The 13,147-nt window shown below is 72.9% G+C and overlaps 2 protein-coding genes across 2 annotated transcripts; both read left to right on the top strand.

The window, feature by feature from the left end:
• Positions 1–2,958: 2,958 nt before the first annotated feature.
• LOC138846898 (uncharacterized) lies at positions 2,959–5,862 on the top strand. Its single transcript, XM_070063917.1, has 4 exons — positions 2,959–3,068; positions 3,834–3,904; positions 4,260–4,403; positions 5,669–5,862. The coding sequence occupies exons 1-4, from the start codon at positions 2,959–2,961 to the stop codon at positions 5,860–5,862; spliced, it is 519 nt and encodes a 172-aa protein (XP_069920018.1).
• A 2,451-nt stretch (positions 5,863–8,313) lies between these two features.
• On the top strand, positions 8,314–11,217 carry LOC138846897 (uncharacterized). Its single transcript, XM_070063916.1, has 4 exons — positions 8,314–8,423; positions 9,189–9,259; positions 9,615–9,758; positions 11,024–11,217. Exons 1-4 carry the CDS (start codon positions 8,314–8,316, stop codon positions 11,215–11,217), a joined length of 519 nt encoding a protein of 172 aa, XP_069920017.1.
• Positions 11,218–13,147: the final 1,930 nt, after the last annotated feature.

Here is a 13,147-nt window from a genome sequence, read left to right as displayed (position 1 = left end):
CCTGCCCGAATACCCAGCCCCGCCAGGCAAGGGGAGAGCCCTTCCCTGGTCACCCCGGACGCTGCCCCGCCCCTCTGCCTGGTCACAAGCCCCAGCCTGCTAGGCGAGAGCCCCGCCCTGGGACCCGAGACCTGACCCCACCCCCTGCCAGGGTCCGCACCACTAAAGGCACGGCAAGGGCGCCACAGGCACAGTGAGGGACCCGCCCTGGCACCCCCGACGTGACCACGCCCTCCACCCGGATCCCCAGCCCATGCAGGCACAGCGAGAACCCTCCCTGGCCACCCTAGACGGGACCCCGCCCCTCTCCCAGGTCCAAAGCCCCTACAGGAACCGCGCGAGTCCTGCCCTGGCCACCCTAAACGGGACCCCGCCTCCTACCCCGGTCCCCACCCCTGCAGGCAGGGCGAGGGCCCTGCCCTGGGCACCCCAGAGGCGACCCACCCTGCCCAGGTCCCAAGGCCCTCATGCTCGGCGAGAGCCCCGCCCTGGGCACCCCAGACGTGACCCCACCCCCTGCCCGGGACCCCACCACTGCAGGCACGGCAAAGGCCCCGCAGGCACAGCGAGGGCAGCCCCAGAGGGTCCCCTACCAGGGCACCCAAGATGCGACCATGCCTCGCCTGCCTGGGTCCCCAGCCCCTGTGGCACAGTTTCGGCCCCGCCCTGGGCACCCAGGGCGCCACCACGCAGCCCGCCCGGAACCCCTGCCCCTGCAGCCAAGGTGAGAGCCCCGCCCTGGGCACCCCACACGCAGCCTGCCCCTGCCCACGTCCCTAGCCACTGCAGGCAAAGCAATGGCCCCGCCCTGGGCACGCAAGACGCGACTCTGCCCATCCCGCCCGGGTCCCCAGCCCCTGCAGGCAAGCGAGAACCCCGCCCTGGTCACCCCAGACGCTGCCCCACCCCGCTCCCGGGTTCCAAGCCCCAGCATTCTTGGCGAGAGCCCCGCACTCGGCACCCCAGACGTAACCCCACCCCCTGCCAGGGTCCGCACCACTAAAGGCACGGCAAGGGCGCCGCAGGCACAGTGAGGGACCCGCCCTGGCACCCCCGACGTGACCACGCCCTCCGCCCAGATCCCCAGCCCCTGCAGGCACAGCGAGAGCCCTCCCTGGCCACCCTAGACGGGACCCCGCCCCTCGCCCCGGTCCAAAGCCCCTACAGGAACCGCGCGAGTCCAGTCCTGGCCACCCTAAACGGGACCCCGCCTCCTACCCGGGTCCCCACCCCTGCACGCGGGGAGAGGGCCCTCAGGCAGAGATAGGGACCCGCCCTAGGCATCGCAGATGGGGCCACGCCCACCGCCAGGTTCCCCAGCCCCTGCAGGCACAGCGAGAGCCCTCCCTGGCCACCCCAGACGGGACCCCGCCCCACGCCCGGGTCCCCAGCACTGCAGGCACGCTGAGGGCCCTGTCCTTGGCACCCCAAACACGACCCCGCCCCCGCCTGAATCTCCAGCCCCTGCAGGCAGGGCGAGGGCCCTGCCCTGGGCACCCCAGAGGCGACCCACCCTGCCCAGGTCCCAAGCCCCTGCATGCTCGGCGAGAGCCCCGCCTTGGGCACCCCAGACGTGACTCTGCACCTCACGCCCAGGTCCCCAGCCCCTGAAGCACAGCGAGGGCACCGCCCTGGACACCCCAGACGCATCCACGCCCTCCCTCCTGGGTCCCCTGCCCCTGCAGGCATGGCGAGAGCCCCGCCCTGGGCACCGGAGACGTGGCCACACCCCTGCCCAGGTGCCTAGCCCCTGCAGGCACAGCGAGGGACCCGCAGGCACAAGGAGAGCCCTCCCTGGGTACCCGTGAGGCGACCACGCCCCCGCCCGGGTCCGCAGCCCCTGCAGCACAGCGAGGGCACCAACCTGAGCAACCCACATGCGTCCACAACTTCCCACCGGGATCCCCTGCCTGCAGGCAAGGCGAGAGCCCCGCCCTGGGCACCCCACACGTGGCCCTGCCCCTGCCCCTGCCCCTGCCCCTGCCCCTGCCCCGGAGCCTAGCCCCTGCAGGCACAGCGAGAACATTCCCTGGGCACCCCAGACCGGATCCCGCCCCTCACCCGGGTCCCAAGCTCCTGCAGGAATGGCGAGAGTCCCGCCCTGGCCACCCCAGAAAGGACCCCGCCTCCTGCCCTGGTCCCCACCCCTGCTGGTAGGCGAGGGCCCTCAGGCAGAGGATAGGGACTCGCCCTAGGCATGGCAGATGCCACAAGGCCGCCCGCCTGGATGCCCAGCCCCAGCAGGCAAGGCGAGAACCACGCCCCGGGCACCCCACACACGGCCCTGCCCCTGCCCACCTCCCCAGCCACAGCAGGCAAAGCGATGGCCCCGCCCTGGGCACCCCAGACGAGACTCTGCCCCTCACGCCCAGGTCCCCAGCCCCTGCAGCACAGCGAGGGCACCGCCCTGGACACCCCAGACGCATCCACGCCCTCCCGCCTGGGTCCCCTGCCCCTGCAGGCATGGCGAGAGCCCCGCCCTGGGCACCCCAGACGTGGCCCCACCCCTGCCCAGGTGCCTAGCCCCCGCAAGCACAGCAAGGGCTCCGCACTGGGCACCCAGGATGCGACCCCGCCCCCGCCCCGACCCAGCCCCTGCAGGCACGGCGAGAGCACACCCTGGGCACCCCAGTCGGTACCCCGCCCCACGCCCGGGTCCGCAGCCCTGCAGGCATGGTGAGGGCCCTATCCTGGGCACCCTAAATGCGACCCCACCCCCGCCCGAATACCCAGCCCCGCCAGGCAAGGGGAGAGCCCTTCCCTGGTCACCCCGGACGCTGCCCCGCCCCTCTGCCGGGTCACAAGCCTCAGCCTGCTCAGCGAGAGCCCCGCCCTGGGACCTGAGACGTGACCCCACCCCCTGCCAGGGACCCCACCACTGCAGGCACGGCAAAGGCCCCGCAGGCACAGCGAGGGCAGCCCCAGAGGGTCCCCTACCTGGGCACCCAAGATGCGACCATGCCTCGCCTGCCTGGGTCCCCAGCCCCTGTGGCACAGTTTCGGCCCCGCCCTGGGCACCCCAGGCGCCACGACGCAGCCCGCCCGGAACCCCTGCCCCTGCAGCCAAGGTGAGAGCCCCGCCCTGGGCACCCCACATGCAGCCTGCCCCTGCCCACGTCCCTAGCCACTGCAGGCAAAGCGATGGCCCCGCCCTGGGCACGCAAGACGAGTCTCCGCCCCTCCCGCCCTTGTCTGCAGTCCCTGCAGCACAGCGAGGGCACCACCCTGGATACCACAGACGCTGCCCCACCCCGCTCCCGGGTTCTAAGTCCCAGCATTCTTGGCGAGAGCCCCGCACTGGGCACCCCAGACGTAACCCCACCCCCTGCCAGGGTCCGCACCACTAAAGGCACAGTAAGGGCACCGCAGGCACAGTAAGGGACCCGCCCTGGCACCCCCGATGTGACCACGCCCTCCGCCCGGATCCCCAGCCCCTGCAGGCACAGCGAGAGCCCTCCCTGGCCACCCCAGACGGGACCCCGCCTCACGCCCGGGTCCCCAGCACTGCAGGCACGCTGAGGGCCCTGTCCTTGGCACCCCAAACACGACCCCGCCCCCGCCCGAATCTCCAGCCCCTGCAGGCAGGGCGAGGGCCCTGCCCTGGGCACCCCAGAGGCGACCCACCCTGCCCAGGTCCCAAGGCCCTCATGCTCGGCGAGAGCCCCGCCCTGGGCACCCCAGACGTGACCCCACCCCCTGCCCGGGACCCCACCACTGCAGGCACGGCAAAGGCCCCGCAGGCACAGCGAGGGCAGCCCCAGAGGGTCCCCTACCAGGGCACCCAAGATGCGACCATGCCTCGCCTGCCTGGGTCCCCAGCCCCTGTGGCACAGTTTCGGCCCCGCCCTGGGCACCCCAGGCGCCACGACGCAGCCCGCCCGGAACCCCTGCCCCTGCAGCCAAGGTGAGAGCCCCGCCCTGGGCACCCCACACGCAGCCTGCCCCTGCCCACGTCCCTAGCCACTGCAGGCAAAGCGATGGCCCCGCCCTGGGCACGCAAGACGCGACTCTGCCCATCCCGCCCGGGTCCCCAGCCCCTGCAGGCAAGCGAGAACCCCGCCCTGGTCACCCCAGACGCTGCCCCACCCCGCTCCCGGGTTCCAAGCCCCAGCATTCTTGGCGAGAGCCCCGCACTGGGCACCCCAGACGTAACCCCACCCCCTGCCAGGGTCCGCACCACTAAAGGCACGGCAAGGGCGCCGCAGGCACAGTGAGGGACCCGCCCTGGCACCCCCGACGTGACCACGCCCTCCGCCCAGATCCCCAGCCCCTGCAGGCACAGCGAGAGCCCTCCCTGGCCACCCTAGACGGGACCCCGCCCCTCGCCCCGGTCCAAAGCCCCTACAGGAACCGCGCGAGTCCCGCCCTGGCCACCCTCAAACGGGACCCCGCCTCCTACCCGGGTCCCCACACCTGCACGCGGGGAGAGGGCCCTCAGGCAGAGATAGGGACCCGCCCTAGGCATCGCAGATGGGGCCACGCCCACCGCCAGGTTCCCCAGCCCCTGCAGGCACAGCGAGAGCCCTCCCTGGCCACCCCAGACGGGACCCCGCCCCACGCCCGGGTCCCCAGCACTGCAGGCACGCTGAGGGCCCTGTCCTTGGCACCCCAAACACGACCCCGCCCCCGCCTGAATCTCCAGCCCCTGCAGGCAGGGCGAGGGCCCTGCCCTGGGCACCCCAGAGGCGACCCACCCTGCCCAGGTCCCAAGCCCCTGCATGCTCGGCGAGAGCCCCGCCCTGGGCACCCCACACGTGGCCCTGCCCCTGCCCCTGCCCCGGAGCCTAGCCCCTGCAGGCACAGCGAGAACATTCCCTGGGAACCCCAGACCGGATCCCGCCCCTCACCCAGGTCCCAAGCCCCTGCAGGAATGGCGAGAGTACCGCCCTGGCCACCCCAGAAAGGACCCCGCCTCCTGCCCTGGTCCCCACCCCTGCTGGTAGGCGAGGGCCCTCAGGCAGAGATAGGGACTCGCCCTAGGCATGGCAGATGCCACAAGGCCGCCCGCCTGGATGCCCAGCCCCTGCAGGCAAGGCGAGAACCAAGCCCTGGGCACCCCACACACGGCCCTGCCCCTGCCCACCTCCCCAGCCACAGCAGGCAAAGCGATGGCCCCGCCCTGGGCACCCCAAATGTGGCCCCACCCCTGCCCAGGTCCCCAGCCCCTGCAGGCACAGCAAGGGCCCCACACTGGACACCCAAGATGCACTCCGCCCCCGCCCCAACCCCAGCCCCTGCAGCTACGGCGAGAGCTCACCCTGGGCACCCCAGTTGGGTCCCTGCCCCACGCCCGGGTCCCCAGCACTGCAGGCATGGTGAGAGCCCTGTCCTGGGCACCCCAAATGCGACCCCGCCCCTGCCCGAATACCCAGCCCCGCCAGGCAAGGGGAGAGCCCTTCCCTGGTCACCCCGGACGCTGCCCCGCCCCTCTGCCTGGTCACAAGCCCCAGCCTGCTAGGCGAGAGCCCCGCCCTGGGACCCGAGACCTGACCCCACCCCCTGCCAGGGTCCGCACCACTAAAGGCACGGCAAGGGCGCCACAGGCACAGTGAGGGACCCGCCCTGGCACCCCCGACGTGACCACGCCCTCCACCCGGATCCCCAGCCCATGCAGGCACAGCGAGAACCCTCCCTGGCCACCCTAGACGGGACCCCGCCCCTCTCCCAGGTCCAAAGCCCCTACAGGAACCGCGCGAGTCCTGCCCTGGCCACCCTAAACGGGACCCCGCCTCCTACCCCGGTCCCCACCCCTGCAGGCAGGGCGAGGGCCCTGCCCTGGGCACCCCAGAGGCGACCCACCCTGCCCAGGTCCCAAGGCCCTCATGCTCGGCGAGAGCCCCGCCCTGGGCACCCCAGACGTGACCCCACCCCCTGCCCGGGACCCCACCACTGCAGGCACGGCAAAGGCCCCGCAGGCACAGCGAGGGCAGCCCCAGAGGGTCCCCTACCAGGGCACCCAAGATGCGACCATGCCTCGCCTGCCTGGGTCCCCAGCCCCTGTGGCACAGTTTCGGCCCCGCCCTGGGCACCCAGGGCGCCACCACGCAGCCCGCCCGGAACCCCTGCCCCTGCAGCCAAGGTGAGAGCCCCGCCCTGGGCACCCCACACGCAGCCTGCCCCTGCCCACGTCCCTAGCCACTGCAGGCAAAGCAATGGCCCCGCCCTGGGCACGCAAGACGCGACTCTGCCCATCCCGCCCGGGTCCCCAGCCCCTGCAGGCAAGCGAGAACCCCGCCCTGGTCACCCCAGACGCTGCCCCACCCCGCTCCCGGGTTCCAAGCCCCAGCATTCTTGGCGAGAGCCCCGCACTCGGCACCCCAGACGTAACCCCACCCCCTGCCAGGGTCCGCACCACTAAAGGCACGGCAAGGGCGCCGCAGGCACAGTGAGGGACCCGCCCTGGCACCCCCGACGTGACCACGCCCTCCGCCCAGATCCCCAGCCCCTGCAGGCACAGCGAGAGCCCTCCCTGGCCACCCTAGACGGGACCCCGCCCCTCGCCCCGGTCCAAAGCCCCTACAGGAACCGCGCGAGTCCAGTCCTGGCCACCCTAAACGGGACCCCGCCTCCTACCCGGGTCCCCACCCCTGCACGCGGGGAGAGGGCCCTCAGGCAGAGATAGGGACCCGCCCTAGGCATCGCAGATGGGGCCACGCCCACCGCCAGGTTCCCCAGCCCCTGCAGGCACAGCGAGAGCCCTCCCTGGCCACCCCAGACGGGACCCCGCCCCACGCCCGGGTCCCCAGCACTGCAGGCACGCTGAGGGCCCTGTCCTTGGCACCCCAAACACGACCCCGCCCCCGCCTGAATCTCCAGCCCCTGCAGGCAGGGCGAGGGCCCTGCCCTGGGCACCCCAGAGGCGACCCACCCTGCCCAGGTCCCAAGCCCCTGCATGCTCGGCGAGAGCCCCGCCTTGGGCACCCCAGACGTGACTCTGCACCTCACGCCCAGGTCCCCAGCCCCTGAAGCACAGCGAGGGCACCGCCCTGGACACCCCAGACGCATCCACGCCCTCCCTCCTGGGTCCCCTGCCCCTGCAGGCATGGCGAGAGCCCCGCCCTGGGCACCGGAGACGTGGCCACACCCCTGCCCAGGTGCCTAGCCCCTGCAGGCACAGCGAGGGACCCGCAGGCACAAGGAGAGCCCTCCCTGGGTACCCGTGAGGCGACCACGCCCCCGCCCGGGTCCGCAGCCCCTGCAGCACAGCGAGGGCACCAACCTGAGCAACCCACATGCGTCCACAACTTCCCACCGGGATCCCCTGCCTGCAGGCAAGGCGAGAGCCCCGCCCTGGGCACCCCACACGTGGCCCTGCCCCTGCCCCTGCCCCTGCCCCTGCCCCTGCCCCGGAGCCTAGCCCCTGCAGGCACAGCGAGAACATTCCCTGGGCACCCCAGACCGGATCCCGCCCCTCACCCGGGTCCCAAGCTCCTGCAGGAATGGCGAGAGTCCCGCCCTGGCCACCCCAGAAAGGACCCCGCCTCCTGCCCTGGTCCCCACCCCTGCTGGTAGGCGAGGGCCCTCAGGCAGAGGATAGGGACTCGCCCTAGGCATGGCAGATGCCACAAGGCCGCCCGCCTGGATGCCCAGCCCCAGCAGGCAAGGCGAGAACCACGCCCCGGGCACCCCACACACGGCCCTGCCCCTGCCCACCTCCCCAGCCACAGCAGGCAAAGCGATGGCCCCGCCCTGGGCACCCCAGACGAGACTCTGCCCCTCACGCCCAGGTCCCCAGCCCCTGCAGCACAGCGAGGGCACCGCCCTGGACACCCCAGACGCATCCACGCCCTCCCGCCTGGGTCCCCTGCCCCTGCAGGCATGGCGAGAGCCCCGCCCTGGGCACCCCAGACGTGGCCCCACCCCTGCCCAGGTGCCTAGCCCCCGCAAGCACAGCAAGGGCTCCGCACTGGGCACCCAGGATGCGACCCCGCCCCCGCCCCGACCCAGCCCCTGCAGGCACGGCGAGAGCACACCCTGGGCACCCCAGTCGGTACCCCGCCCCACGCCCGGGTCCGCAGCCCTGCAGGCATGGTGAGGGCCCTATCCTGGGCACCCTAAATGCGACCCCACCCCCGCCCGAATACCCAGCCCCGCCAGGCAAGGGGAGAGCCCTTCCCTGGTCACCCCGGACGCTGCCCCGCCCCTCTGCCGGGTCACAAGCCTCAGCCTGCTCAGCGAGAGCCCCGCCCTGGGACCTGAGACGTGACCCCACCCCCTGCCAGGGACCCCACCACTGCAGGCACGGCAAAGGCCCCGCAGGCACAGCGAGGGCAGCCCCAGAGGGTCCCCTACCTGGGCACCCAAGATGCGACCATGCCTCGCCTGCCTGGGTCCCCAGCCCCTGTGGCACAGTTTCGGCCCCGCCCTGGGCACCCAGGGCGCCACCACGCAGCCCGCCCGGAACCCCTGCCCCTGCAGCCAAGGTGAGAGCCCCGCCCTGGGCACCCCACATGCAGCCTGCCCCTGCCCACGTCCCTAGCCACTGCAGGCAAAGCGATGGCCCCGCCCTGGGCACGCAAGACGAGTCTCCGCCCCTCCCGCCCTTGTCTGCAGTCCCTGCAGCACAGCGAGGGCACCACCCTGGATACCACAGACGCTGCCCCACCCCGCTCCCGGGTTCTAAGTCCCAGCATTCTTGGCGAGAGCCCCGCACTGGGCACCCCAGACGTAACCCCACCCCCTGCCAGGGTCCGCACCACTAAAGGCACAGTAAGGGCACCGCAGGCACAGTAAGGGACCCGCCCTGGCACCCCCGATGTGACCACGCCCTCCGCCCGGATCCCCAGCCCCTGCAGGCACAGCGAGAGCCCTCCCTGGCCACCCCAGACGGGACCCCGCCTCACGCCCGGGTCCCCAGCACTGCAGGCACGCTGAGGGCCCTGTCCTTGGCACCCCAAACACGACCCCGCCCCCGCCCGAATCTCCAGCCCCTGCAGGCAGGGCGAGGGCCCTGCCCTGGGCACCCCAGAGGCGACCCACCCTGCCCAGGTCCCAAGGCCCTCATGCTCGGCGAGAGCCCCGCCCTGGGCACCCCAGACGTGACCCCACCCCCTGCCCGGGACCCCACCACTGCAGGCACGGCAAAGGCCCCGCAGGCACAGCGAGGGCAGCCCCAGAGGGTCCCCTACCAGGGCACCCAAGATGCGACCATGCCTCGCCTGCCTGGGTCCCCAGCCCCTGTGGCACAGTTTCGGCCCCGCCCTGGGCACCCCAGGCGCCACGACGCAGCCCGCCCGGAACCCCTGCCCCTGCAGCCAAGGTGAGAGCCCCGCCCTGGGCACCCCACACGCAGCCTGCCCCTGCCCACGTCCCTAGCCACTGCAGGCAAAGCGATGGCCCCGCCCTGGGCACGCAAGACGCGACTCTGCCCATCCCGCCCGGGTCCCCAGCCCCTGCAGGCAAGCGAGAACCCCGCCCTGGTCACCCCAGACGCTGCCCCACCCCGCTCCCGGGTTCCAAGCCCCAGCATTCTTGGCGAGAGCCCCGCACTGGGCACCCCAGACGTAACCCCACCCCCTGCCAGGGTCCGCACCACTAAAGGCACGGCAAGGGCGCCGCAGGCACAGTGAGGGACCCGCCCTGGCACCCCCGACGTGACCACGCCCTCCGCCCAGATCCCCAGCCCCTGCAGGCACAGCGAGAGCCCTCCCTGGCCACCCTAGACGGGACCCCGCCCCTCGCCCCGGTCCAAAGCCCCTACAGGAACCGCGCGAGTCCCGCCCTGGCCACCCTCAAACGGGACCCCGCCTCCTACCCGGGTCCCCACACCTGCACGCGGGGAGAGGGCCCTCAGGCAGAGATAGGGACCCGCCCTAGGCATCGCAGATGGGGCCACGCCCACCGCCAGGTTCCCCAGCCCCTGCAGGCACAGCGAGAGCCCTCCCTGGCCACCCCAGACGGGACCCCGCCCCACGCCCGGGTCCCCAGCACTGCAGGCACGCTGAGGGCCCTGTCCTTGGCACCCCAAACACGACCCCGCCCCCGCCTGAATCTCCAGCCCCTGCAGGCAGGGCGAGGGCCCTGCCCTGGGCACCCCAGAGGCGACCCACCCTGCCCAGGTCCCAAGCCCCTGCATGCTCGGCGAGAGCCCCGCCCTGGGCACCCCACACGTGGCCCTGCCCCTGCCCCTGCCCCGGAGCCTAGCCCCTGCAGGCACAGCGAGAACATTCCCTGGGAACCCCAGACCGGATCCCGCCCCTCACCCAGGTCCCAAGCCCCTGCAGGAATGGCGAGAGTACCGCCCTGGCCACCCCAGAAAGGACCCCGCCTCCTGCCCTGGTCCCCACCCCTGCTGGTAGGCGAGGGCCCTCAGGCAGAGATAGGGACTCGCCCTAGGCATGGCAGATGCCACAAGGCCGCCCGCCTGGATGCCCAGCCCCTGCAGGCAAGGCGAGAACCAAGCCCTGGGCACCCCACACACGGCCCTGCCCCTGCCCACCTCCCCAGCCACAGCAGGCAAAGCGATGGCCCCGCCCTGGGCACCCCAAATGTGGCCCCACCCCTGCCCAGGTCCCCAGCCCCTGCAGGCACAGCAAGGGCCCCACACTGGACACCCAAGATGCACTCCGCCCCCGCCCCAACCCCAGCCCCTGCAGCTACGGCGAGAGCTCACCCTGGGCACCCCAGTTGGGTCCCTGCCCCACGCCCGGGTCCCCAGCACTGCAGGCATGGTGAGAGCCCTGTCCTGGGCACCCCAAATGCGACCCCGCCCCTGCCCGAATACCCAGCCCCGCCAGGCAAGGGGAGAGCCCTTCCCTGGTCACCCCGGACGCTGCCCCGCCCCTCTGCCTGGTCACAAGCCCCAGCCTGCTAGGCGAGAGCCCCGCCCTGGGACCCGAGACCTGACCCCACCCCCTGCCAGGGTCCGCACCACTAAAGGCACGGCAAGGGCGCCACAGGCACAGTGAGGGACCCGCCCTGGCACCCCCGACGTGACCACGCCCTCCACCCGGATCCCCAGCCCATGCAGGCACAGCGAGAACCCTCCCTGGCCACCCTAGACGGGACCCCGCCCCTCTCCCAGGTCCAAAGCCCCTACAGGAACCGCGCGAGTCCTGCCCTGGCCACCCTAAACGGGACCCCGCCTCCTACCCCGGTCCCCACCCCTGCAGGCAGGGCGAGGGCCCTGCCCTGGGCACCCCAGAGGCGACCCACCCTGCCCAGGTCCCAAGGCCCTCATGCTCGGCGAGAGCCCCGCCCTGGGCACCCCAGACGTGACCCCACCCCCTGCCCGGGACCCCACCACTGCAGGCACGGCAAAGGCCCCGCAGGCACAGCGAGGGCAGCCCCAGAGGGTCCCCTACCAGGGCACCCAAGATGCGACCATGCCTCGCCTGCCTGGGTCCCCAGCCCCTGTGGCACAGTTTCGGCCCCGCCCTGGGCACCCAGGGCGCCACCACGCAGCCCGCCCGGAACCCCTGCCCCTGCAGGCAAGGTGAGAGCCCCGCCCTGGGCACCCCACACGCAGCCTGCCCCTGCCCACGTCCCTAGCCACTGCAGGCAAAGCAATGGCCCCGCCCTGGGCACGCAAGACGCGACTCTGCCCATCCCGCCCGGGTCCCCAGCCCCTGCAGGCAAGCGAGAACCCCGCCCTGGTCACCCCAGACGCTGCCCCACCCCGCTCCCGGGTTCCAAGCCCCAGCATTCTTGGCGAGAGCCCCGCACTCGGCACCCCAGACGTAACCCCACCCCCTGCCAGGGTCCGCACCACTAAAGGCACGGCAAGGGCGCCGCAGGCACAGTGAGGGACCCGCCCTGGCACCCCCGACGTGACCACGCCCTCCGCCCAGATCCCCAGCCCCTGCAGGCACAGCGAGAGCCCTCCCTGGCCACCCTAGACGGGACCCCGCCCCTCGCCCCGGTCCAAAGCCCCTACAGGAACCGCGCGAGTCCAGTCCTGGCCACCCTAAACGGGACCCCGCCTCCTACCCGGGTCCCCACCCCTGCACGCGGGGAGAGGGCCCTCAGGCAGAGATAGGGACCCGCCCTAGGCATCGCAGATGGGGCCACGCCCACCGCCAGGTTCCCCAGCCCCTGCAGGCACAGCGAGAGCCCTCCCTGGCCACCCCAGACGGGACCCCGCCCCACGCCCGGGTCCCCAGCACTGCAGGCACGCTGAGGGCCCTGTCCTTGGCACCCCAAACACGACCCCGCCCCCGCCTGAATCTCCAGCCCCTGCAGGCAGGGCGAGGGCCCTGCCCTGGGCACCCCAGAGGCGACCCACCCTGCCCAGGTCCCAAGCCCCTGCATGCTCGGCGAGAGCCCCGCCTTGGGCACCCCAGACGTGACTCTGCACCTCACGCCCAGGTCCCCAGCCCCTGAAGCACAGCGAGGGCACCGCCCTGGACACCCCAGACGCATCCACGCCCTCCCTCCTGGGTCCCCTGCCCCTGCAGGCATGGCGAGAGCCCCGCCCTGGGCACCGGAGACGTGGCCACACCCCTGCCCAGGTGCCTAGCCCCTGCAGGCACAGCGAGGGACCCGCAGGCACAAGGAGAGCCCTCCCTGGGTACCCGTGAGGCGACCACGCCCCCGCCCGGGTCCGCAGCCCCTGCAGCACAGCGAGGGCACCAACCTGAGCAACCCACATGCGTCCACAACCTCCCACCGGGATCCCCTGCCTGCAGGCAAGGCGAGAGCCCCGCCCTGGGCACCCCACACGTGGCCCTGCCCCTGCCCCTGCCCCTGCCCCTGCCCCTGCCCCTGCCCCTGCCCCTGCCCCTGCCCCGGAGCCTAGCCCCTGCAGGCACAGCGAGAACATTCCCTGGGCACCCCAGACCGGATCCCGCCCCTCACCCGGGTCCCAAGCTCCTGCAGGAATGGCGAGAGTCCCGCCCTGGCCACCCCAGAAAGGACCCCGCCTCCTGCCCTGGTCCCCACCCCTGCTGGTAGGCGAGGGCCCTCAGGCAGAGGATAGGGACTCGCCCTAGGCATGGCAGATGCCACAAGGCCGCCCGCCTGGATGCCCAGCCCCAGCAGGCAAGGCGAGAACCACGCCCCGGGCACCCCACACACGGCCCTGCCCCTGCCCACCTCCCCAGCCACAGCAGGCAAAGCGATGGCCCCGCCCTGGGCACCCCAGACGAGACTCTGCCCCTCACGCCCAGGTCCCCAGCCCCTGCAGCACAGCGAGGGCACCGCCCTGGAC

The sequence above is a fragment of the Oryctolagus cuniculus genome, chromosome 19 (genome assembly GCF_964237555.1).
Source record: "Oryctolagus cuniculus chromosome 19, mOryCun1.1, whole genome shotgun sequence".
NCBI lineage: Eukaryota > Metazoa > Chordata > Mammalia > Lagomorpha > Leporidae > Oryctolagus > Oryctolagus cuniculus.
Note: the sequence above shows the minus strand (reverse complement) of the source record. Positions and strands in the feature narration are given on the sequence as shown.

Coding starts and splice junctions, on each gene's coding strand:
- LOC138846898 (XM_070063917.1), top strand. CDS start 2,959: ATGCCTCGCCTGCCTGGGTCCCCAGCCCCTGTGGCACAGTTTCGGCCC. Junction 3,069..3,833: donor CCCCTGCCCCTGCAGCCAAG/GTGAGAGCCCCG, acceptor CCTGTGGCACAG/TTTCGGCCCCGCCCTGGGCA. Junction 3,905..4,259: donor CCCCTGCCCCTGCAGCCAAG/GTGAGAGCCCCG, acceptor CCCTCCGCCCAG/ATCCCCAGCCCCTGCAGGCA.
- LOC138846897 (XM_070063916.1), top strand. CDS start 8,314: ATGCCTCGCCTGCCTGGGTCCCCAGCCCCTGTGGCACAGTTTCGGCCC. Junction 8,424..9,188: donor CCCCTGCCCCTGCAGCCAAG/GTGAGAGCCCCG, acceptor CCTGTGGCACAG/TTTCGGCCCCGCCCTGGGCA. Junction 9,759..11,023: donor GGACCCCGCCTCCTACCCGG/GTCCCCACACCT, acceptor CCCCTCTCCCAG/GTCCAAAGCCCCTACAGGAA.